Source organism: Notamacropus eugenii, chromosome 6, assembly GCF_028372415.1.
Source record: "Notamacropus eugenii isolate mMacEug1 chromosome 6, mMacEug1.pri_v2, whole genome shotgun sequence".
Lineage (NCBI taxonomy): Eukaryota > Metazoa > Chordata > Mammalia > Diprotodontia > Macropodidae > Notamacropus > Notamacropus eugenii.
In genome coordinates this window covers 140,284,321-140,309,401 of record NC_092877.1, presented here as the reverse complement: position 1 = coordinate 140,309,401, position 25,081 = coordinate 140,284,321, and the positions used below count along the sequence as shown (strand labels likewise).

General features: G+C 40.3%; 1 protein-coding gene across 4 annotated transcripts in view; it reads right to left on the bottom strand.

Annotated features, from left to right (window-relative positions):
* Positions 1–25,081, bottom strand: part of USP38 (ubiquitin specific peptidase 38) — a 58,981-nt gene that overhangs the window by 25,216 nt on the left and 8,684 nt on the right. Inside the window, exons 1-4 of one of the 4 annotated variants that reach the window (XM_072621136.1) lie at positions 8,994–9,282; positions 2,970–3,105; positions 960–1,089; positions 258–359 (exon numbers count right to left, since the gene is read on the bottom strand). In XM_072621136.1, coding sequence (XP_072477237.1) covers positions 258–359; positions 960–1,089; positions 2,970–3,046 — 309 coding nt within the window. In that variant the 5' untranslated portion in view covers positions 3,047–3,105; positions 8,994–9,282. Of the gene's footprint in view, positions 1–257; positions 360–959; positions 1,090–2,969; positions 3,106–7,070; positions 8,365–8,993; positions 9,283–25,081 lie in introns of those variants that run through there. The other 3 variants (XM_072621135.1, XM_072621134.1, XM_072621137.1) reach the window with 3 other exon arrangements.

The following is a 25,081-nucleotide window of genomic DNA, read 5'->3' as shown; positions in this document are numbered from 1 at the left end:
ACTCATCTGTAACTTTTAAAGTCCTCAAGAGTTGCCTTAGGGACCCTGAGAGATCATGACTTAGCAGCAGAACTAACTGGAACCTGATTTGCCTAGACTACAAGTGCTTAACATCTTATTATGCCCTATGGGATACCTTAAATAGCCTGCAGCTAATATGGTGAAACTATCTCATTTTGAGATTATAAAACCTGACTTAATACCAAAAATTTTAAATGTAATTTAGTATGCAGAAATAAAATGGAAAAGTAACTTACCAAATGGAAAGCCTCTGGAGAATGCTGAAAACTGAGCAACATGTGGGAAAGAACTGCAAGAGCACCAGGTCTCACAAGAGGAAACCAAAGTCGATTAAAAACCTTTAAAAAAAAAATTCAAATATTTATCATTTTAATTTTTTCAAAAAATCATGAACATGTTAAAAATTTAGCCTAAGATATTTTAAGTTGCCAAAATTTCTTCCTAAAGTTCTGAAGTAACTTTTATTTTTGCACTTGGTAGCTGAGAGAAATGAGACAGATTCAATGTAATCAGAAACCCCCTACCTCCCCCAAAACACCTTTGCAGTGGTCTAAATATGTCTGAAAAGCATTTCCTGATATCTAGAAATAAGTTAAGGCAACTATGCAAAGTAAAATACTTACTACATAATCTTACTAGAGATACGTCTTTATGTAAGATATGCATGTAAAGCATTTTCTTAAACTTTAAAGAGCTATAGGAAAATGAGCTATTACTATGTATGATTCAATTGTAACACCATATTCTAAAGGGTCTTTTAGGTACTTTTAATTATGTGCAAATAAATCATAAACTATAACTGATTATACTGCATATAACTGATTAACTGAATATTCACATACCTTTAGCGAGCACTCCCTCTCCCACCTTCCAAAAAGGCCCAAAGCATTTATTTGTTCATTACATCCCCTAAATTTAAAGGTTCTCATCCCACCTACCAATTCAATTTTGAGCAAAGTAACATCTATCAAAATAGTAAACTTCTGGACTGCTGCCAGTCCTTTGAGCAGTGCAATCACCCATGTCTCCACATGCTGTGCCAAAGGCCAAGAGAGCCAATCAATCATTCTGAAAGACAAAAGAAAAACAGAAAAACTTGTAAGCATATTTTCAAAGTATTTTGTTCAGGGACAACAAGAGTTCCAACACAAAGCACTAATTTATTTATTTATCTATTTTTTACAAAGAACGAAGATGAAAATAAAAATGCAGGTTCTCAGATGAGTAAGTAACAGTTAATTCCCTCTCCATCTAACATACATATAAGAAACTGTTTGAATCATTATCCATTCACTCACTCAAAAGTATCTGAGTATCTCCTCGGATATCTTATTTCCCTCCCATTTTGGACCTGTAGGATTTTTCCACCATGCCTCTAGTATACTAATCATCAGGAAATCTCATCATTTTGCAAGATCCAATCAGCCTTGTTACTCATACCTCATCAATACCCTTTGCCCCACCAATTAGAGGGTAGAGTCATAAACTCCTGCCTTTCAGGAGAAGGGACAGGACACACATCTCATTTTCCACAGGGCCGTATGTCCTCGTTTTGGACTTCTCAGATTTCTTCACCATGCCCTACTCTCAAGTATCTCTGCTTTTCACCTTTCTTTTGTGTGCTGTTTCCCCCAATTAGATTGTAAACCAAAATCCAGTAGGCACTCTCTTTCATTTTTGTACTTGTATTTTTAGCACAGTGCCTGGCACACAGTATGTTTTTAATAAACATCTACTGACTATGGACTGAATATGTGAGTGCCCATGAGTGAGACACTGTGAAGAGTAAGACAGATGAATAAGGGACAATCTGTCTCCTCCTGGGGTTTTTAACATATTACTCTGATAAAAGAATGCTACAGAATGGTTGTCAGTCCACATTGGTTGAAGGAGTCTTGGTTGGGAGATCCCTTGACCAGAAGTGTCAACTCCCAAGTTATGGCCTGAACCAGATTAAATTGTAAATGGGAAATACGTAACATATTTATTAGTGCGCCTATTTCTTTGTGAATTTGACACGATTTCCTTTCCTTATACCAATGAAACCAGATGTTAGTACATTTTGCTTAATTTTTTTTTAAAGAAAGGAAGAGAAAAGAGCTAAAGGCTAAATCTGGAGAGAGAAAGGAAGAATCAAAAGCTAAAAAAGTACCAGGAAACCAGAAGGGTAATAGAAAGCATAGGAAGAAAAATTTAAGGAAAGGGGGTAGGTTGTGAGTAGTGTTAAAATTTCCAGAAATGCCAAGGTGAATGAGAGCAGGGAAAAGCCACCAATAGTATAATCTTGGTGAAGCATTCATTCAATCAACAAGTCAGGCATTAGATGTACTACGTGCTGGGTACTCAAAGGCAACAACAAAACAATCTCTTCCCTAAGAAGCTTCTAGTCTACCGGTGGGAGGTGGGGGAGAACAGTGATGAATGAGGTTAAGAAGGGAAAAGAAAAGGTGGCCAGAAAACGAAGGCATTAGGGGTAAGGTAATTCATTTAAAGCTGATGGGGACAGGAAGCAGACAGAATGAAAGCTAAAAAAGGAAGGATCAGACAAAAGTCTTTCAAACGAAGACCAAAACATCTGAGGATAGAAAAGAAGAAACAAGTGAGGAAAGTTAAACTTCTGGAGAGGGAAGTTAGGTACAGGAGTTAAGTTTGGGGGAGAAGGAAGGGGGAGTCTATGAAGTAGAGACAGAAGGGGTTAGGTTTATGAAAATCCTCGGTATATAGTATTTTGCATTGTTATGACTTTAAAGTATAAAAAAAACCCCCATTGTTTTATAATCTTGTTATGCTGTTTAAAAAAATTAAAAGTGGGTTTGGCAGTGAAATCTAGTTGAGTTGTCAAGTGTGAGATTATTCATTGCAGTGATTTCTGTAATCTTTGCATTTTAATTAAAAATGTCTCTTGCTTCCAAATTTATAATCATTGTCAAGATAGTGACATGAAATACCTGCACAGAGCTTGAGTCATGCTTGCATCTTTGACATTGGGATCAGTGGTAAGGCTCCTGATGAGAACTGTGATCATCTGCAGTGGAATATGCTGCACAAGACTTGCCAAGGCAACAGAGGGTTCAAATGAAGCATCTGTTTAGAAAACATACAACAAGAAAGCCCAAATAAAGCACTAGGGAATATGGCCCGTTATTAGAGACATGTAATTAAGAGAACGTAAATTACAACATAAATTGTTATGCTATATCCCAAAGATATCTTTTAACAATGGTAAAAAAGGAGGAAAATGGTGGCTTATATAGTCTTAAACTACATCTTACGTACATGCATGAACTAGATGGTCAAAAATCTGGAACATCTTACTTCTTAAAAATATCAAGGTTATCTTTTTGTTTATCGTTACAATTTTTTGGCTATTTTGTGCTAACGTTTATATTTACATAATTTAATATCTATTTAATAACCAGAAACAGCTTGTGGTACAATGGATAGAGAGAGCCAGGCCTGAAGTCAGGAAGACCTGAATTCAAATCTAGCCCTCAGGAATGTACCTAGGCGAGTCAGTTTCCTCAACTGTAAACATGAATGATAACAGCATCTGCTTCCCAGGATCTTAGTGCGGCGTCTGTGTCTGGCACGAAGCAGTTATAATGCTTATTTTCCATGTAAGTGTGTGTTATAGCTTATAAAAGAAAGTGGTGGACAGTTACATCATTTGACATTTTATTTCAAAGTAACTTACAACCATTAAAGGAACCTAGTCAATACTGCCAATGGGTTGGAGTCCAACTTCTCCACTTAGTTCTTAAATGAAACCAGGGGGTAAAAGTTTCAAATTCCGAGTTTTCTCATAAGAAAGAGGAGAAAAATACTACTTGAGATAGTTTTCACAGGGCACTTGTAGAGAGGATCAAATGAAAACTATAAATGCTAGGTAGCAAATTTATATTACTTATATTAAAAGATGAGAATTACTTTGATCACATCCATTAATAAAAAAGGAGGATAAAGAGGCAAACATTAATGCATTAGAAAAATTGCTCAATTTACAAAAGAATACTAACAAAATTATAACGATATATATGGATTAAAATGATAATTTAAAGATACTCTGAAAAAAACGTGACAATCTTAATTAGTAGTCAGGCTAAATTTGAAGTAGAGAGAGCCCTGGTCTAGAGCCAGGAAGGTGGGAGTTCAAATATGGCCTCAGACACTTACTAGCTGTGTGAGCTTGTGTAAGTAACCCTGTTTGCCTCAGTTTCCTCATCTATGAAATAAGCTCAAGAAAGAAATAGCAAACCACTCCAGTATCTTTGACAAGAAAACCCCAACCAGGGTCACAAAGAATCAGGCATAACTAAAAAACTGAACAGGTAGACATGCAGCATAAAATGTAACATCACCATTCATAAAATTATGATATCCCATTTTTTTCTTACCATGTAAGTGGTGATAAAGTGTTTTACATAGATTTAGATGATTACAGTTCTCATCAAGTAATATGATTTGAGAGGAGCCAAGGCAAAAAAACAGACCCCCACTTCTAAATGTCTAGCAGTCACTAAAAGCTGATTTAGGATGTCAACCTAGAGTGCATTCCTCTTACCAGCTTTATCTCAACAAATCACCAAAGGAATTCATCAGTAAATTGATTTACTTGGTCAGTCATTATGTTTAGGATATGAAGATTAATAAAATATGGTCTTTTGTTTTCAAAGAATTTACACAACCTAATAGGAAGATAAGAGTGTAAGAATAACTAATTTACCCAAAGCAGGAATAATTAATTTTCCAAAAGCAGAGTGATCAAAGCAGGCAATGAATGAATATAGGGAGTTCTGTGGAGAGATCACATTCCACTGGGGAATCAGCAAAGAAGGTAAAGGATGGCAAGGAGAGAAAGAAGGCTGCATTTCAAAGTTTTGCTAATGCCTTTTATTTTTATGTCAGTCATATCTGGTAATACCTACTTTCCTACAAAGAAAAAATACTGAAGAATGGGTAAGATTTCACTGGAAGGCACTCCAAAGGAGTGAAGAGCCTAAGTAAAGTCACCATATTAGAAAAGTTTGAGGAATAATCTGGGAATGACTTTAGTTGAGGGCTAAGGGACATTAAGTTAAAAAGGTAAGATGAGGCCACTGCAAGGAGAACATTAAATATCAGGTTACAAAATTAAATTTTATCGAGTAAGCAAAGGGAAATTATTAAAGGTTTTGAGCACAAGAGGATGACAAGACAGAAAAGACATGACTAGTATAATTAGGGTATATAATTATAGTTAAATGACATATCAAATGGGAGTGTGGAGACTGGGTGTGGAAAACAAAGGTAATTTAGTGTGGGGGCAGGCGTCTAACCCCAAAGAACACCTCCACTACAGGAAATACCAGGTCAGACTAAGAAATGGAAGAGTCATAGGTGAGGGATTTCCTGATGAAGTCTAGGACCCCAAGAAGGCCTACTTTACTCTTTTCCTTCCACCTTATCTGTAGATAGTATTCTTTAGAATTCTCCCCAAAGAACATCTATTTATATATCTATTAAGATATCTATCCATCTATTATCTATCTATTAAGATTTATATATCTACCCATCATTAAATATTCCCAATCTTATTCTCCCCTTCTATAAATTAGAGAACAAAAACTGCAATGGATAGAACAAAATCCCAGTGATAGGTTGAATAAGGGCACAGATTACTTTCTGGAAAGTCTAGGACACTCACAGAAATAGGAGACGTATCACATTAAGGAAACTGAATTAACTATAATGTTTACCCTGTGATTATAACGAGTCATTAACAATTAGAGAAAAAACATCTTCAAGGCAGTACGTAAATAACTTGAGCAAAAGGTAAAGTGGTAAAGAAGCTTGATCAGTGCCGCTAGTTTTCTTGATAAAGGGGAGCCTGGAACAACAGACACAACACTAGTTGAAAGTCAGACAACCTGGGTTGAGAATCCAGTCACTACCTGTATGATGTTGGCCAAATCTGTCAAACTTTCTGGGCCTTGGGTTTTTCAATTGTAAAGGGAGGCAAACAGGACTGCATGGGGATTAAGGAAACTTGCAGCTCTAAATTTATGTTCCTATAACCTAGTAACTGTTTTAAAACTTCTCTAAAACAAAATTCATCTTCCACTAATCACCTCCAGCTTCTGGTTTCCCTATGTTTCTCCTTAAGTCATCTAGTTTTAAATTTTATTCCTTTTGACTTTTTCCTTGCTAGTCAATGAGTATTTATTAAGTGCTTTCTCTGTGCCAGGAACTGTCCTAAGCACTGGGTATATAGAATAGCAAAAGGCAGTTCCTGTCCAGGAGCTCAAATATAACATGGAAAACATATGTCCAGAGATAAGCTAGATACAAGAGAAATAGGAAATGGTCAACAGAGGGAAGGCACTAGAATTAAGAGAGATTTGGAAAGATTTCCAGTAGAAGGTGGGATTTTAGAAGGGCCTTGAAGAGAGCTGAGAAAAGTCAGGAGGCAGAGATGAGGCAGAGCATTCCTTCCATATCATGGGGGACAAGCAGTAAATATGCTGCGAGCGGAAAGCCTTCATGAGATGGCAATATTTTATTTTTCTAGTTTTCATTTTTCTAGTTTTCTAGTTTTCATTTCCCACTACCTTCCCTATATACTAGCAGAGTCCTCTCTAATCCTCCTAGGTTTCAGGAACTTTCCCAGTCCTCAAACTTTTATTCATACACTCTTTCCTGCAATGCCCTGAATGGCCCAACTCCCCATCAGTGGAAATCCTATCCTTGAAGGCCATTTCAAAAGACACCTCCCATCGTGAATAGAGAGGCGGGGATTTCTCCGGGGAACCTCCAAAACTGCTCTGACCGTACCTCCAGCTCTAAAACCACCTATTCATCTTCGTTATCTCCCAGGCAGGGCGGTGTTGGTACACTATGCCCGCTGACTAAAGGCTGAACAAACATTGCTTTGAGTGTATTTCTAAAGCGCCGGGAGACCCGAAGAAAACAAGAGTTGACCTGAACTTTGGACGAGGCTACCGACGGGTTCATTTTGCTTCCGGAGCTCCGGATACATAGTTGCATTAGAACGTTACAACAACACTCCTTACCAGTGGAAGAGATACTTGCAAACACTTCTTGCAGCGAAGGCAGCAGCGTGGAGGGTTCGGCCTTCCAGATGTTCTGCAGCAGGCTGCTGACTTTGGTCACCTGCGCCACGTACTCCCGCAGCTCCTTCTCCTGGGTGGACACGCACTGGAAGTGGCCTATGGTGCGGACCAGCTGCTGGCAGAAGGCCACCGCCAGCTTCCCCTTGGGGATGCACTGCACGAAGTCGCCGAGCAGGTCGCTGAGCCGCGCACAAAGCGCCGGCTCCGGCCTCTCGCACACCATGCGCAGCACCTCCACCTGCAGCAGGCTGAACAGGTCCAGCACGGACGGGCAGCTCATGATCAGCTTCAGCCCGTTGTGGATGTAGTCCAGGATGGCCACGTCCTTCCTGTCCAGCGTGCGGTAGCCGCGCTGCAGCAGGCCCAGCACAAAGCTCTTGTTGAAGAAGCTCTCGAACTCCGATCGGTGGTAGCGGGCGTAGGCCTCCAGCACCTGGTGTCCCACCTGTCTCTGGAAGGGGTCTTGGCCCTCCAGGATGAGCCTGGTCGTGAGGCCGAACATGGCCTCGCACTGCGCCTGGTCCAGCCAGTTCTCGGCCGACTCCACCACCTTGCGCACGATCACCCTCTTGAGCGGCAGCGGGTGCGACGAGCTCACCAGGCCCTCCAGGATCTTGTCCATGGCGGCGGGGGAGGCACGGGGGAGCGGGCGGCAGCGAAGGGGACGAGAGGACCCGGGCGCAGGCCAGGGGGGGCAGCAGCTGGACCAGCCACCGCCGCCGCCGCCTCAGCAGCAACATCTATGGGGCGGGCGGGCCCATCCGCGGGCGAGCGCGTGCGGGGGGCCGCCCAGGACGGGACGGGACCCGCACCGGAGCCGCCGACGCCCCGCTGCTCCGGCTGTGCGGCCGCTGAGGCGCCCGAGGCCCGACACCCGCCAACGCCGCCTCGTCCGTAGCAGAAGCTCGCCGCGGTCCCGGGCCGGCGGCCTCCCTCACCATGGGCGCCGGCCGCGGAGCGGCGGCTGGGGTCCCGGAGCCCAGCGGGGAGGAAGGGTCTTCGGTCTTTGCCCCTCTTCCAACCCCCGGGGTTAGAAGAAGGTCGGGGTGAGCTCCGGGAGGAAGGAAAGAGAAAACCGGACCGGGAACTAGCGAGAAGAGGGACCGAACGCCGCTGACCCCGGATACAGAAGTAGTTCCAAACAGGAAGTGAGGGAAATTTGGGTCAGTTGGAAGTGGAGGAGGAGGGCCACGCCCCTTCTTCGGCTTGAGATGGGCTGGCGGGGGCCCCGCCCCTTCCTTGGACCTCCCCCTTCCCCTCCCACCCCCTTCCCCTCCCCGCCCCCTTCCGATTAATGCGCAGGCGCGCCCCCCTCCCCCTGTAATTCCCCTCCCCCTCCCCTTCTTGGGCCCTCCCCTCAAGCACAGTCATGCGGCGACGTAGCCGACGCCCGCGGCTCCGTCGTCACTGGGGAGGTTCTGTCCAGTCACAGGCGTCCGCGGAGGGAAGAAGAGGCCGGACCGGGAAGCAGTCGGTCTGAGCGGTCGCGCGGGGGCGGGGGAATGAGGGGGAGGACGTGCCCCCGCGCCTTCACTTCCGGCCGCCTCGAGGCAGTTCTTTCCCTACACACCCTCCCCTCCCCCAACATTCTTCGTTCTGCGCGTGTGCAGCTGTTCCTATACACTCCACCTGCCCTCCTCCGGCCTGGCTTCTCCTCCGCCTGCCTCGACCCCCTTCCTCCTTTCCTTGGGGGCTCCCTCCCCTCCCGGGCTGGGCTCGGCCCCGACCTTTGGACCTTTCTCTCCCCCTCTCCCCAGGGGGCCTCACTTCAGCCCCAGAGGAGTAGACATGCCTCAAGTTCGGTGGGGCCCGGAGGAGCTAATCACATGATTAATTCTTAATTTTTTCATCCGTAAAACTTACCTCACTTGCTCCTCAGATACAGAAGGACTCTGTTGGGTGTCCCCACTTGTCCTCCCGGGGTGGCGGTGGGGTGAGCGCCTGCCCCCGGGATTGTGGAGGTTCAAACCCCCAGCGCTTGGCAGAGCCCCGACGTGCTTCACGGGCCTCTGTGACACGGTCCCCGGGGGCCCTTGTCGTGGGGGGTGGGGGTGGCTGGAGCCCGGGGACAAGCCCCCTCCCCATCCTGTCCACCCTGCCCTGGCCGGGCTCAGCCTCTGTGCCGAGGAGCGGTGGGGCCGCAGGCGTCCGGCCTTCTCCCACGAAGCTAGAGGAAGCCTCGACCTCCCCTGAGCTCCCACCCGGCTCTATGAAACCATAAACTGCGTTTGTGTGTGTGCCACGCCTCCGCGAGGCCCAGGAAGCCAGAATGTGAAAAGAGGCCGTGACGTCATGGAGGTGACGTCACGACCTGCGAGTGAATTGGCCCTAAGGAAGGGCGGGTGCGCAGTCAGTAGCCTGGCTGTCTTCTCTGGGGTCCTCTAGGTCCAGGGCCAGGAGATGGCCCCGGGGTGGGGGGTGAGGGGTGGGGAGGGGGAGATCCCCGCTTTGTAGAGTTAAGGTCTTCTAGCGAGGCTCAGTTTGACCGAGGTGGCGTCCATTCAGTGATTAAAAGTAGGTAAAAAAGGTGGCACAGAATGAAAAATGAAAGTGGAGAAGACCCCAGGGTCCAAACCACAGCCAGATGAGGTTTGGCCTGGGACCTATTGTTGGCCAATCAGCGAGAGCCAGGGCGATTTGGGTTTAAGGCATAGTCCTTAAGAAAGAAATATAGCCTGTAAACCCCAAGTTGTCTTTCAAGAGAAAAGAGGAAAGACAAAGGAAATCAATTATATTGAAATGCAGCTTTCAAAATATATTTTTAAGTGCTCCAACAAGTTAAGAGCCCCTAATCTAGACGGAAGCCTGAAAGGTATGTGGACAGGGAAATAAAATCACAAGTTTCTGAAAACAACCCCCTTCTTCCAATCCTTTAATTACACAAATGATAGCTATTATCATTATACTACCTAATGCCATTCCACCATCCCTTTTTGCTACTTCTGCTTCCTTCCTGCTCCCCCTTCTACCCCCAGCATAGTTATCCTTGTTAATAGTAGCTTTGATGGAGCCAGGATTAAGTCTCTGGTGTTTACCTGGAGCTCTTGGCCCAATAATGCTTTGAACAGTCTTTGTATGGTGGCTTTGACCCTTCCCTAATCTCTAATTCTCTCTTACCTCTTAACTAGCCCAACTCTTCATTGTCTGTCACCTCCAGATCACTCCAGGCCAGTCTGCTTGCCAACCTTAATTCCATCTAGACCCCTTCTCTGTACCTCCCAGTCACCCCGGACTACTTGGCCACTCCTTGATCACATCTCCAGACCTTCCCATAGTCTTTCTATATACAAGGTCTATTTTACCCCCATTCAATTGCTCAGATTCTTAAAATCTGGCTAGTAGCACAGACTCATTAGAAATCTCACCCACAAGGATCGGCAAGGTAATGTTCGCAGCACTGGTGGTGACTGTGAGTATATGCCAGCATTGCATATTCAATGGCAAAGTAGAACAGACTCTCCATATAGAAGGCAGAAGAAAAACATTTATTCAGACACCAGAAAGCCAAATCCATCATAATAGCCAAGAAATAAATACACATTATCACTGCTGGGGACAAAACCATTCCCAAGCCTCCCCCTAACCCCTTCCCACAAATACTCACAAGCCTAGCTGTTTCCTTGCCTGTGCCCCTCTCTCTTTCTGTCCTAACTGCTCTCACTTTCTCTCAGTTCTACTCTACCTTTCCTATTTCACCCATTCAGCAAGCTCCTCCTACCACATGTGACTTAGACTTCCATGTGATTTTTAACAGGTCACATGGCCCTATTAATGAATGGGAAAGATCTTCCTATTTAAATTACCATTACGCCATCTCAACCAGTGTTTTAATAAACCTTACCTCTGAAAGAAGACTTGGGTTGAACTCTTTTGAGGCCTTTTGCCCTTGAATTTCAGGGTTCCCAGGACCCGTAGACCATAACAGCTTAACTTTCACTAGCAGTTTAAAGATTTACGAAAACATTTCCTCACAATTGCCTCATGAAGTTGGGAAACGTGTATTTTACGAGTTGAAAAAATTTGAAGACTGAAAGAGTAAAATTCACCTTACTCAAGGTCACACAATTAGTAAGTGTCAAAGTAGCAATACAGTTTCAGTTCTCTTCTGATCAAGGGCTTTTACTATATCAGAATGCCCCTGGTATGTTTAAGTAAAGGTTATACAATACAATGCAAAAATATATTGTTGTACCAGGCCTCTTACAACTATTATATCTTTTCTACTCCAAGTTAATAGATTTTAAAAAATATTTTTTTCAATTACATGCAAAAACAACATTCAGCATTTAAAAAAAAATTTTGAAATCCAAATCCTCTCCCCTTCTTCTCTCCTTGAGAAGGCAAACAATTTGATATAGATTATATATGTTCAATCATGCAAAACAAATTTCCACGTTGGCCATTTTGTAAAAGAAAACACAGACCAAAAAAAAAAATCTCAGGAAAAGTAAAATAAAAAGTGTTTCAATCTGCATTCAGACTCTGTTAGTTCTTTCTCTGGAGGTAGATAGTAATTTTTATCATAAATCCTTAGGAATTTGTCTTGGATAATTGTATTGCCGAGAATAGCTAAGTCACTCACAGTTGATCATCAGTACAATATTGCTGGTACTCTGTACAATGTTCTGGATCTGTTTGCTTCACTTTGTATCAGTTCATATATGTCTTTTCAGATTTTTCTGAAACCATTCTCATCATTTCTTACAGCATGATAATATTCTATTACAATAATATACCATAATTTGTTCAGTCATTCCCCAGTTGATGGGCATATCCTCCATATTCAATTCAGTGCCACCATAAAAAACTTGCTATAAATATGTTTGTATGTATAGGTCTAACCTGGACCCATATGTTTCAGCAACCCAGTCTATGAGTTTTCCCACACAACCCAGTGCCTGGCATCTCACCCCAAGCATTTGACCCAGCCCAGCCCACCTAGATACTCAATAGTCCTTTCATAGTGACTTTTCACCCAGTCCAGACCACTTAACTCCTTTCACCATCTGCACCTGACCCACACCAGGCTATTCACCACTCCTTAATACCATCTAGACCCTTTCACTGCTGCCCCTGGTCTTGGACTATTTACCAGTCCTTGATCCTATCCAGATCTTTTCACTGTTCCTTTTTTTTTTGTGTGTGTGTGTATCAGTCTCACCCCCATCGAGAAGAAAATTCATTAGGAATTCTGCCAGATTCTATTGACTTACAATAAATTGCCCCTTGATGAAAAAGGTTTGAGTGCTTCAATTCTTTCCAGGCAGACCCCCTGTACCCTGACATTTCCCAGCAACCCCAAACTGCATCAGGTCCTTTCCCTTTTTTTTTTTTTTTTAAGTCTTTTTGGGATACAGATTCAGTATCGGTTTCACCAATAATGCATTAGGGTCTCATTTTTTCCACATCCCTTCCAACGTTTGTCATTTTCCTTTTTCGGATAGGCATTAGGTGGTACCTCATAGTTGTTTTAGTTTGCATTTCTATAATAGTGATTTAGAGCATTTTTTCATGTGACTATACATAGAGCTTTTCTTCTGAAAATTACCTATTCAAATCTTTTGACCATTTATCAGTTGGGTATTCTTATAGTTTTGACTCATTTCTCTACATATTTGAGAAAGGATGCTCTTATCAGAGAAACTTGCTGTAAAATCCCTCTCACACCTCTCCCTCAACCCCAATTTTCTGCTTTTCTTCTAATCTTGGCTGCTTTGGATGTGTTTGTGCAAAAATTTTTAAACTTAATGTACTCAAAATTATCCATTTTCCTTCCTGTATACTTGTCATAAATTCTTTTCTAATCTATAGATCTGATAGGTAAGATATTTCCCGCTCCCCTTAATATGCTTATGTCACCCTTTATGTCTCATTTAGACATTTGGGCACATCATTTATGTACCCATTTTGACTTTATCTTGGTATGTAGTGTGAGATCTTTGTCTATACCTGGTTTTTACCAAATTGCTTTCTAGTTTTCCCAGTAATTTTTGTCAACTAGTGAGTTCTTGTTCCAAAATCTTGGATATTTGTATTTATCAAGCACTAGATTTTTATGGTCATTTATTACTGTGTATTGCATACTCAATTTATTCCACCAGTCCACCACTCTATGTCTTAGCTGGTACCAGATTGTTTTGGTGATGATTGCTTTGTAATACAGTCTGAGATCTGGTGCTGCTAGGCTACCTCTCCACATTTTTTTACATTGGTTCCCTTGGTATTCTTGATCTTTTGTTCATCCAGATGAATTTTATTATTTTTTTCTAGCTCTATAAAATATTTTTTTTCATTAGTTTGATAGATTTGGTTAGTTTGGCACTGACTGAATAAGTAATTTAGGTAGAATTGTAATTTTTATTTTATTGGCTTGGTCTACTCATTACCAACGAATATTTCTCCAGTTGTTTAGAACTTACTTTATTTTGTGAAAAGTGTTTTGTGTTCTTATAGTTCGTGGTTTTGTCTTGACAGGTAGACTCCCAAGTATTTTATATTGTCTACAGTTATTTTAAATGGAATTTCTGTTTGTATTTCTTGCTTCTGAATTGTGTTGGTAATATTTAGAAATGTTGATGACTTATGTGGGTTTACTTTATATCCTGCAACTTTGCTGAATTTGTAAATTACTAAACTAATTTTTTAGTTAATTCTCTAGGATTCTCTTAATTATACCATTATATCATCTGCAAAGAGTGATAGTTCTGTTTCTTTATTGCCTGTTCTAATTCCTTTAATTTCTTTTTCTTCTCTTACTGCTATAGCTAGCATTTCTAATATGATATTGAATGATAGTGGTGATAATGGGCATCCTTGCCTCAACCCTAATCTTAGTGGGAAGGTTGCTAGCTTATCCTTGTTATAGATAATGCTTGCTGATGGTTTTAGATAGATACTACTTATCTGACAGTAAGATTTTTCAAAATTAAATTTTTTCCAATTAATATTTATTTACTTTTCTCCCTCCAAACTTCCCCACTCAAACTGAAGGAGAAAAAAAGAAAAAACCCTCATGTAACAAATATGGGTAATCAAGTAAAGTTCCCATATTTATCACATCCAAAATTATGTATTTCATTGTGCATATGTAGTCTATCAGTTCTCTGCCATGCAATGGGTAGCGTTCATCATAGGTCCTCTGGAATCATGCCTGATTGTTGTATTGATCAGAGTTATGTCTTTCCAATTTGTTCATTTTTGTAATGTTGTTGTAGTATAAGTTGTTCTATTGGTCCTGCTTGCTTTACAGTGTATCAGTTCTCCACAAGTTCCCACCATCTTCCCAAGTTTCTCTGAAACCAGTCCTTTTATCATTTCTTTATTGTATAACATTAATAGTGAAAATTGATAAGTTGTTGCAAAAAAGAAAAATGGATAAGAAGAAACAAGTCAGCGTGTACATTACTGACTAAAAGTCTTTGAAAAACTGATTAGATGACAGATTTTCAATGAAACAAATACAAGAAATTAAAATATGCATAAATAGAACTAAAGACATTATGCTCCTAGGAAGAAGTTCATTTCACATATGTTCTATTTTGATCACAGGATTGTCTGGGCTCTGCTTTTTTTTAATTTTTAACCTTCATCCTAGGAATGTGTGTGTGGAGGTGGTGATTAGGGAAGGTACTTGTTGCATAGATTTGGAGTTGAAAAGGGACCTTCAAGTGCAGCCAACTTATTTAACAGCTGAGGAAACAGGTTCAGAGAAGATCATACATGGAGAAGCATTTAGGATTCCAAAGGTAGCATTCTTTCCATGCTCTGTTTCAGTGATGAGCTTAACAAGGTGGTAAGGCTTTGTGACTTTGTACCTTCCTGTGGAGGGTTTAGACATGCTTATGGACAACTTCACTTTGTACTAGGATATGCCCATTAATGACATTTCTGTAGAAATAAGTGCTTGAGGACTGAGGGTTAGAGGTTTTAGAAAATTTGGTAGGAGCCACCTCCTACCAAAGGTATTTGCAGAGATGTGCAAGAGCCAGTTCTAACAGATTGCTGCGGTTTAATTGTCAATGTGAGCATTCACAACCTCAGAAATTAGCAAATGCTGCAAATCAGGGCTGAATTTATTGTTTTGTTGAATGTCTAGTCTTAAGAGAATGACGGAGAAAATGTTAATAATGCAGATTAAGTGTGCCATATACACATTTCTTCATTCCCCCCCCCCCCCCCGCGTTCCCTCCATGCCCCCTCCCCCATCCAGATAATTGTTAAACATTTACTGACAAACCACTAGGTATGGTATTTACATTACTAGCATTTAGTCAAATTCCTGGCACTTCTAAATACTTGATGATAATTTCTTGCTGCTTGATAACTGATCCACTCAATTTAACAGACCATTTATTAAAAGCCTAGGATTCTCAAGCACTATAAAGCACTAGATTTATAGAGACAAAAAGATCCCTGACCTTAAAGAGCTTACATTCTGCTGGGGAGGAAAACATCATAAATAGGCATATAAACACAAAGAATATACAAATAATTCAAGGAAAGAGGAGTAATAAAAGGTGGAAGTAGAGCAAAGTGTTGGGAAAATAGAAGGAAGTGGCACCTGAACCATGCTTTGAAGTAAGCTAAGGATTCTAATGGATGTGAGTGAGGAGGGAGTGCATTCTAGACATGGGGGAATCACTTTGTGCAAAGGTACAGAGATGGGAAATGGAACGTGTTTGTGAAAAGAACTGAAGTTTGTTTGACTAGAACAGAAAACATATAATAGGTATAAAATACAAAAGACTGGACTGGTAGCTGCGGATTTTATACGGTCTTAGAGAAAATAGAAAGCAATTGAAGATTTTAAAGCACCATTTTAGCAATATCAGTTTGCCACCTTGAGTGAATATCAGAGGTGAGTGACAGCTTTTTTAAGTGCAACAAGGTAGTTAGAGGAAACCCTGATTTGCCATACTGGAATGTCTTCTAGAGAAATAGACATTTACTAATCCTAAGTTTCTTTTCCTTTCTAAAGGACTCCAAACCACAGTGTGATGTTATGAATTGGCTACAAGACTTAACTTGTTATATAAGGTGTATAATAGAAAACTAGCTCTGAAATCAGAAGAACTTGGTTCAGATCCTACTTCTTCAGATCTATGTCTTAAGACCATAGCAAGTCACTTAAAATTTTTCAGCTTTAGTTTCCTCATTTATAAAATGAGTATGGTGGATTAAAATCTGTCTCTAAGGTTCCTTCTACTTTTAAATCCCTGTGGAATAGAAAGCAAGTCTGCTGTGACCAAAACAAAAATCTAAGTATTTAAGGTATAAGACATTTAGAATTGTTAGTGTTTTCTTATCATTTTTCGTTACTCACACTATGTTCATTGAGTCTGTTAAATACTATTTTTTAACTTTTCTGATGACCTTCAGAATGACCTAAAAATGTAAAAGAAAAATCTCATCTTTTTTATGGATCAATATTCCAGTAAAAGTTAGATTGTACTGGAATTCTGTTCATAAAATGTTATTGTCAATTCTATGGATTTCCTAAAGTGCCAGCATAAACCTAGAGAGAAGCCTGAGGAATGAATTTGCAATCAGTGGTTGTAGGAACATAAAGACTATTTCTTCCTCATTAGGAAGCATCTAATAATTTAAGAATGACAATTTAAAATTAAAAAAAGTTTATATCACTTATATTTCTTTTTAAAAAATGAATGAGACTTCCAAATTTTGTGGTATAGCTAAAGTATGCTAGATGTTCAGAAAAAGATGAGAACAATGTCAGCTAGTGATAGGGGAAATAGCAAATTTCTGAAAGCAGAGATTTTTTTCATTTTGTTTGTGTTTCCTCAGTTCCTAGAACAGTGCTTTGTATATACTAGAGTAGACAGATAAATGACTCATCAATCTCATTACACATTACTGAGATTTCAATTTTATTGTGTTATAAATAATATATACCCTATACTATTCTATTCTTTAATAGAACTGAAAGTACCTTTTAAATTCTGCTTTATTTAGTCTTGGAAAGTATTTGCATTTAGATTTTATTTTTTTTAATAATTATTTTATTTGTGTTCAGTGTTCTACAATTACTTCCACATATCTTAGATTTTTTTCCCCCGCCCTTCCCTTCCTTTCCTCCTCCCTCCCCACTCCCTCCCTGGGGCGGTGTGCAATCTTATGTAGGTTCTACACATACATTCCTATTAAATACAATTTCACCTTAATCATGTTGAATAGAAGAATTAAAATGTATGGGAGAAACCATAAAACAAAACAAAACATAGCACAAAAGAAAATGATTTGCTTCATTCTGCAATCCAATTCCATAGTTCTTTCTCTGGATGTGGAAGGCATTTTGCCTCAAAAGTGCATTGGGAATTTTTTAGGTCCTTGTATTGCTATGAAGGACTAAGTCTGCCAGAAAAATTCCTCGCATATTGTGGTTGTTGCCTGTGTACAAAGTTCTCCTGGTTCTACTCCTTTCACTCAGCATCAGTTCATATAAGTCTTTCCAGGCCTCTCTGAAGTCTTCCTATTCATCATTTCTTATAGCGCAATAGTATTCCATTACATTCATATACCACAACTTATTCAGCCATTCCCTAATTGATGGGCATCCCCTTGATTTCCAGTTTTTGGCCACCATAAAGAGAGCTGCTATAAATATTTTTGCATGGGGGACCCTTTCCCATTTTTATGATCTCTTTGGGATATTACTGTGTCAAAGGATATGCACATTTTTGTAGCCCTTTGGGCATAGTTCCAAATTGCTCTCCAGAGTGGTTGGATCACCTCACAGATCCACAACAATGAATTAGTGTTTCAACTCTCCCACATCTTCTTCAACATTGATCATCTTCCTGTTTTGTCATGTTAGCCTATCTGATAGGTGTAATGTGGTATCTCAGAGTTGTTTTGATTTGCATCTCTCTAATCAGTAGTGATTTAGAGCATTTTTTTCATATAACTATAGATAGCTTTAATTTCTTTCTCTGAAAACTGTCTGTTCATATCTTTTGACCATGTATCAATTGGGGAACATTGACATTTTCTAATGAAAGATCTATAATAGTAAAAGTCGACAGAAGAGAATCAATCAACAGGCACTTATTAGGTGCTTCCTATTTGTCTGGTAATGAATGTATTCAGTGCTGCAGATACAAAGATTAAGGAGTGGAGTCCAGTTCCCATCACCTCATCGCCCCCTCATTCCAATGTAATTCAAAGCAAGTCATGTCTTCACCTCCCTGATCTTGTGGTCCTCCTCGAGAATGAAGGACAAACCACACACACACACACACACACACACACACACACACAATGAAACTATTCTCAACATGTGTATATGATGTATATGTTATATATATATATAGTATATATTTTTCCTTCTGTAGAAGGCTGTGCAACAAATTTTCTACAAGGTAGAAAGCAAATTCTTACTATGCCTCCTAATAGAAAAAAATAAACCCGAATTGTACATTGTATAGCAGGGGTTTGCTAAACTAAACTCTTTTGTTAGTAAAGTGGTAATCTTTTAAGTCCTTTCATTCTTTCCTACCAATTTCCCAAACTTCCTGCCAAGAAAGTGTCTCAAATTCTGAAACAGCCACCAAAAACTTCAGCCACAGTTAGACTTACAGACTGTTCACTGAAAATCAAACAACTAACCAAAAAATCCCCTCCCAAAAAGGTCATGTATCTTGGAAGAAAGAGATAACCATCGGTAATGCTATATTATTATACATAATCTGCTTCCATGTTTCATTATCTTGCTTTTCTTTGTGTCAAGGCTGCCATTTCATCTCCTGGGTAGCTTGGTTTCTAGCACTATCATTCTAACAAAATACTAGAAATTTGAATGTACAGACATTTTGGGGAGAGCTTTAAGGAATCTGCTATAATGGGTTTAATTTTTAAAATTGTAACAGTTTTCTATGGAAACGCTGCAAGATTCTTGGTAGAGCAGAAATAGTAGTAGAAAGGGGTGAATGGAGTACTTTTTACTTGCTTTTGTTTTTACTTTCAATCAAAGGTATATGATAGGTATAGGTAGTTTGAAGCACGTTACAAACAAGAAACATCACCTTTTTTTTTGGATAGAAGATATAAAAAGCGCCATTGATCTGTTAAAGTATAAGTTTTAATTGCTAGGTGGCTGAATGATCATAGATTTCACATTCTGAAACAAAAGAAAATTTGATCCTTTTATTTTAAGAAATTATAATCTGTGTATAATTGGAGATGCCAGTACGTAATTACATCCTTAACAGGATGTCTGTGAGTCAGCATTTCATTGAAGTGAGTACTACCAAAGGTCATACTTAAAAGAATTGGACTTAATCAAAGTGCAACAAATCATAGTGCCTTTGGGGATATGATGTAAAAGGGGACTCACCTCAAGAGGGCACTGGATGATAACAGCTGTGGCATCTGCTGCCGATTTTCTTGTTCCTACGAAATTTTCTAGTAAGCTGTCTTAAACCCCAAGAGGTGGGAGACCCCATCATGAAAACTAAAGTGACTCTTACTTGAACTAAGTGTCATATTTTCTACCTCCTTAGGTTGGCTGTTTAATGTGGTAGAGGATTATTTTGGTTCACTTGTTTGGATAGGAAGGGAAGTTAGGGACAACTGTTTTGTCAAGGTTTCATTTCTATTTGAAAGAAGATTTGACATGTGACAAATTGTATGATGATATGAGCAAATAAACTTTCCCTTATTAATGCTGTGTATATCTGCATTATCTCCACCTTCCCTTTTTTCCAGAGTAATATTTTTACTGCTTATGTACACTGAAGAATAAAACTCTCAGATACAGAAAGAAAATATTTTAATAACAAGTAAATAAGGTAAGTTATTCCAGGTTCTAGAACAAGTCAGACTACTTCTCTGGTGGAAAAAAACTGCTATATTTTTAGAAAACTCCAGGGCAGTATCTATGCAGGAAGGCACTTTCATCAAAATGGCAGTTCCACTGATGGTCTTTACCTAGTTCATAAAACCTCTTTGGCCACAGGAAATAAAAATAATAACTGAGTCAGTAGTATTCCTTCATACTGAAACAGTGATTAAGATGCCCACACTTAGGTTTGGCAGGATTGGGGCTATTTTCATTTTTAAATCACAAAATTCCAAACTTTGAAGGGACCTCTATGGCTGTTTTGTCCAACTCATACCCGAAAATAATTCCCTCTGCAGCTTGGGCTCTCAAACTTCTTGGACTCAGGAGTCCTTTATACTTTTAAACATTTTTGAATACTCCAAAGAGCTTTTCTTTAATGTGTGCCATATCTTTGATACTTATTGTAGTAGAAATTAAAGGGGATAACATTAAAATATTTATTTAAAAATAACAATAATAACCCCATTGCATATTAGCTTAAATAACATTTCCTAAGAAAAACAACTATTTTCCAAAACACAATTTAGTGAGAATAATGACATTGTTTTGCATATCTTTAATGTCTGGTTTAACGGAAGACAGCTAGATTCTCATATATGCTTGTGCATTTGATCTATTGTGATATGTTGTTTTAGTTAGGTTAAAGATTGGCTGAATACAAATATGTAGTTGGAAAAGGGGGTATATTTTAATAGGAAAATAGCATCTTAATATTATTATGAAAATAGTTTTGACTTTGTGTACCCCTTGAAAGGGTTTCAGGAACCCTCAAGGGTCTGAGGACCACAGTACAAACTCTGAGGACAAACTACTGCTCTCTGAAAAGAGTCCTTAATCTGTTTTGTATCACCAACTCCTATGGCAGGTTGGTGAAGACCATGGACCCTATGAATAATATATTTAAATACATAAAATAAAATACACAGGAATACAAAGGCAAAGATATGTTTTCAAAGTGTATTTTTAGAAAGTTCATAGATCCCAGGTTAAGAACTCTTGCTTTTTGACAAATTCCTGACAAATGGTCGTCCAGACAGTACCAGAAGACCTCCATTGATGGGGAGTCTATTACCTCTCCAAGAAGCCTATTCCAATTTTGGACAGCTCTAATCTCTAATAAAGTCCTCAGACACCTAAGACTTATACATTGGGTAGAGTTCTCAAAATTTTAGTCTTCATTATTTCTGTATAGTTAAAAATTATTATCAACCTGTAATAATAGGATTCTTAGAAAACCATTCCTTTGGGTGGACCTAGAGTACCACTAGTCTTAGATTCTAATCTAGAGAAATCAAGTTTCACCTAAAGCTAAGCTATTACAACTGGCTTGCTAATTTACTTCTGGCAAACCAATTAAGGCAGAGTGGAATGAATGGGTTGAAAGAGGGAAGAAGGTAATGTCAGGTCAGCATGGGAGGAATCTTTTGAGGCCAGATAGAAAAGTGTCTTCTCATGTTAGCATTTCCAAGGGCTTAGAATTACAGAGACTTCTGGGAAGGCAGCTGTAAGGTCTTTGCTAGTTGGTGTCAACCCTATGGGAAGAAGCTTTTGGGATTGGATAGGAAAATACCTGCCTCAGTAGACACAATACACCTATCTATAGGTGAGATGTGGCCAGGAAACACATTCCAGGAGAAGTGAAAATCCTGGAAGTCTTGGCAATTTGAATCTACCTAAGTCAAAAACCTAGGAATGTGATCTCATATATAACTCAGAGAAGCTTTGGGTTGCTGACTCAAGGGCAGTACCCTAACTGGGAATTCTGGCATTTGGGGAAAAGTTGTGGGTGGTAGTACAGAAGACAAGTAGTAATGAAAAACTGCTGTGAAGAGGCTAAGGCAAAGTTGAGGGGTACATAGGAAAATTTCATGTTTGTTTTCCATCCAGTGATCTAGATAGCTCTAGAGCTTGTAGGGGCCCCAAAGGCCATCTATTCTAATCCCTTCAGTTTACAAATCAAGAAAATGAAACCCAGGGAAGCTGACTTGCTGTGAACAAAAAGGTATTGTGTTAGAGATGGGGATTGAAGCTATCTTCTGTCTGCAAAGTCGGTGCTTTTCCCATACCATGGTGTCCCCTCCAGTCTCATTGGACAATTCCTAGAAGGATGAGATGGGGTGCAGATGACAATTTGCCCTAGTTAGTCCTGTCAGGCAGTTAACCCTTTGGAAGAAATGGAAATGTAATACATTTGTACTGGATAGTCTTGGGGAGGAGGTGAAGAAGCAACACATGGATATGAGATTTGATGGTCTTCTTGTTGGGCAACTCCAAGAAGAATCAAGGGGATATGGAATGGGGCAGGTAGGAGTTCGGTGAGACCATCATAGTGGAAGGTGGGTTCCAGGAGAGGGGTGAGACAATGCAGGGTCCGAGGAAGACCAGGAAGAGGTGGGATAGGGGATGGGAGCAAATATATTTTTCAGGAGGTTGATGGCTTGGGAATGAACATTGATTGCCCTAAGTTAGTTACTTCTTTGCTCCAGGGAGGATAATTTATTTTATTTTTATTTTTTAATTAATTTATTTAACTTTTAACATTCATTTTCACAAAATTTTGGGTTCCAAATATTCTCCCCATTTGTCCCTTCCCCCCACCCCAAAACACCAAGCATTCTAATTGCCCCTATCACCGATCTGCCCTCTCTTCTATCATCCCTCCCTTCCCTTGTCCCCATCTTCTCTTTTGTCCTGTAAGGCCAGATAACTTTCTATACCCCTTTACCTGTATTTCTTATTTCCTAGTAGCAAGAACAATATTCGACGCTGGTTCCTAAAACTTTGAGTTCCAACTTCTCTTCATCCCTCCCTCCCTACCCATTCCCTTTGGAAGGCAAGCAATTCAATATAGGCCATATCTGTGTAGTTTTGCAATTGACTTCCATAATAGTCGTGTTGTATAAGACTAACTATATTTCCCTCCATCCTATTCTGCCCCCCATTGCTTCTATTCTCTCTTTTGATCCTGTCTCTCCCCAAGAGTGTTGACTTCAAATTGCTCCCTCCTCCCACTGCCCTCCCTTCCATCGTCCCCCCCACCCTGATTATCCCCTTCTCCCCCACTTTTCTGTATTGTAAGATAGGTTTTCATACCAAAATGAGTGTGCATTTTATTCCTTCCTTTAGTCAAATGTGATGAGAGTAGACTTCATGTTTTTCTCTCACCTCCCTTCTTTTCCCCTCCACTAAGAAGTCTTTTGCTTGCCTCTTTTATGAGAGATAATTTGCCCCATTCCATTTCTCCCTTATTCGTCCTGATATATTTCTCTCTCACCACTTAATTTCATTTTTTTAAGATATGATCCCATCCTATTCAATTCACTCTGTGCTCTCTGTCTCTGTGTGTGCCTGTGTGTGTGTGTATAATCCTACCCACTACCCAGATACTGAAAAGTGTCAAGTGTTACAAATATTTTCTTTCCATATAGGAATGTAATAGTTCAACTTTAGTAAGTCCCTTATGACTGCTCTTTGCTGTTTACCTTTTCATGTTTCTCTTCATTCTTGTGTTTGGAAGTCAAATTTTCTTGTCAGCTCTGGTCTTTTCATCAAGAATGCTTGAAAGTCCTCTATTTTATTGAAAGACCAATTTTTCCCCTGAAGTATTATACTCAGTTTTGCTGGGTAGGTGATTCTTGGTTTTAGTCCTAGTTCCTTTGACTTCTGGAATATTCTATTCCATGCCCTTCAATCCCTTAATGTAGAAGCTGCTAGATCTTGTGTTATCCTGATTGTATTTCCACAGTACTTGAATTGTTTCTTTCTAGTTGCTTGCAATATTTTCTCCTTGACCAGGGAACTCTGGAATGTGGCCACAATGTTCCTAGGAGTTTCTCTTTTTGGATCTCTTTCAGGTGGTGATTGGTGGATTCTTTCAATATTTATTTTGCCCTCTGGTTCTAGAATCTCAGGGCAGTTTTTCTTTATAATTTCATGAAAGATGATATCTAGGCTCTTTTTTTGATCATGGCTTTCAGGTAGTCCCATAATTTTTAAATTGTCTCTCCTGGATCTATTTTCCAGGTCAGTTGTTTTTCCAATGAGATAGTTCACATTATCTTCCATTTTTTCATTCTTTTGGTTTTGTTTTGTGATTTCTTGGTTTCTCATAAAGTCATTAGCCTCCATCTATTCCATTCTAATTCTTAAAGAACTATTTTCTTCAGTGAGCTTTTGGACCTCCTTTTCCATTTGACTAATTCTGCTTTTTAAAGCATTCTTCTTCTCATTGGCTTTTTGAACCTCTTTTACCAATTGAGTTAGCCTATTTTTCAAGGTTTTATTTTCTTCAGCATTTTTTTGGGTCTCCTTTAGCAAGGTGTTGACCTGCTTTTCATGCTTTTCTTTCATCTCTCTCATTTCTCTTCCCAGTTTTTCCTCCACCTCTCTAACTTGATTTTCAAAATCCTTTTTGAGCTCTTCCATGGCCTGAGCCCATTAAATATTTATTTTGGATGTGTGGGATACAGAAGCCTTGACTTCTGTGTCTTTCCCTGATGGTAAGCATTGTTCTTCCTCATCAGAAAGGAAGGGAGGAATTATCTCTTCACCAAGAAAGTAACCTTCTATAGTCTTATTTTTTTTCCCTTTTCTGGGCATTTTCCCAGCCAGTGACTTGACTTCTGAGTTTTCTTTCCACCCCCACCATGCTTTCAGATCCACCCAGCCAGCACTTGGGGACTGAGATTCAAATGCTGCTTCCCATCCTCAGGGCTTTGGGCGGGGGCGGGGCTGCTGTTCAGTGTGAGATTAAGTTCTGGTGCTCAGGTGGGGGCAGGGCCGCTGCACAGGGCTCAGTTCCCTCAGGGGGTTTATGTGGAGACCTTCAACAATGGATCTGAGCTCCTGCCTGCTTGGGGAGCCCCTGTCTGCTGCTGCCTCTGCTGCTGCCTCCCAAGGGGGCCTGAGTTATGGAGACACCTCACTCCCCTCTCGACCTGCCAAAGAGACCCTTTCACCAACTCTTGTCACCTGTGGGTGGAGGGACTTGCGCGGCTGCTGGTGATTCCATCCCTGAAGCCTGCTTGGATCTGCTCCTCTTGGTTCTGCATGGCCAAGGCAGGGCTGGGCTCAGCTCCGGGTCCGGATGCGA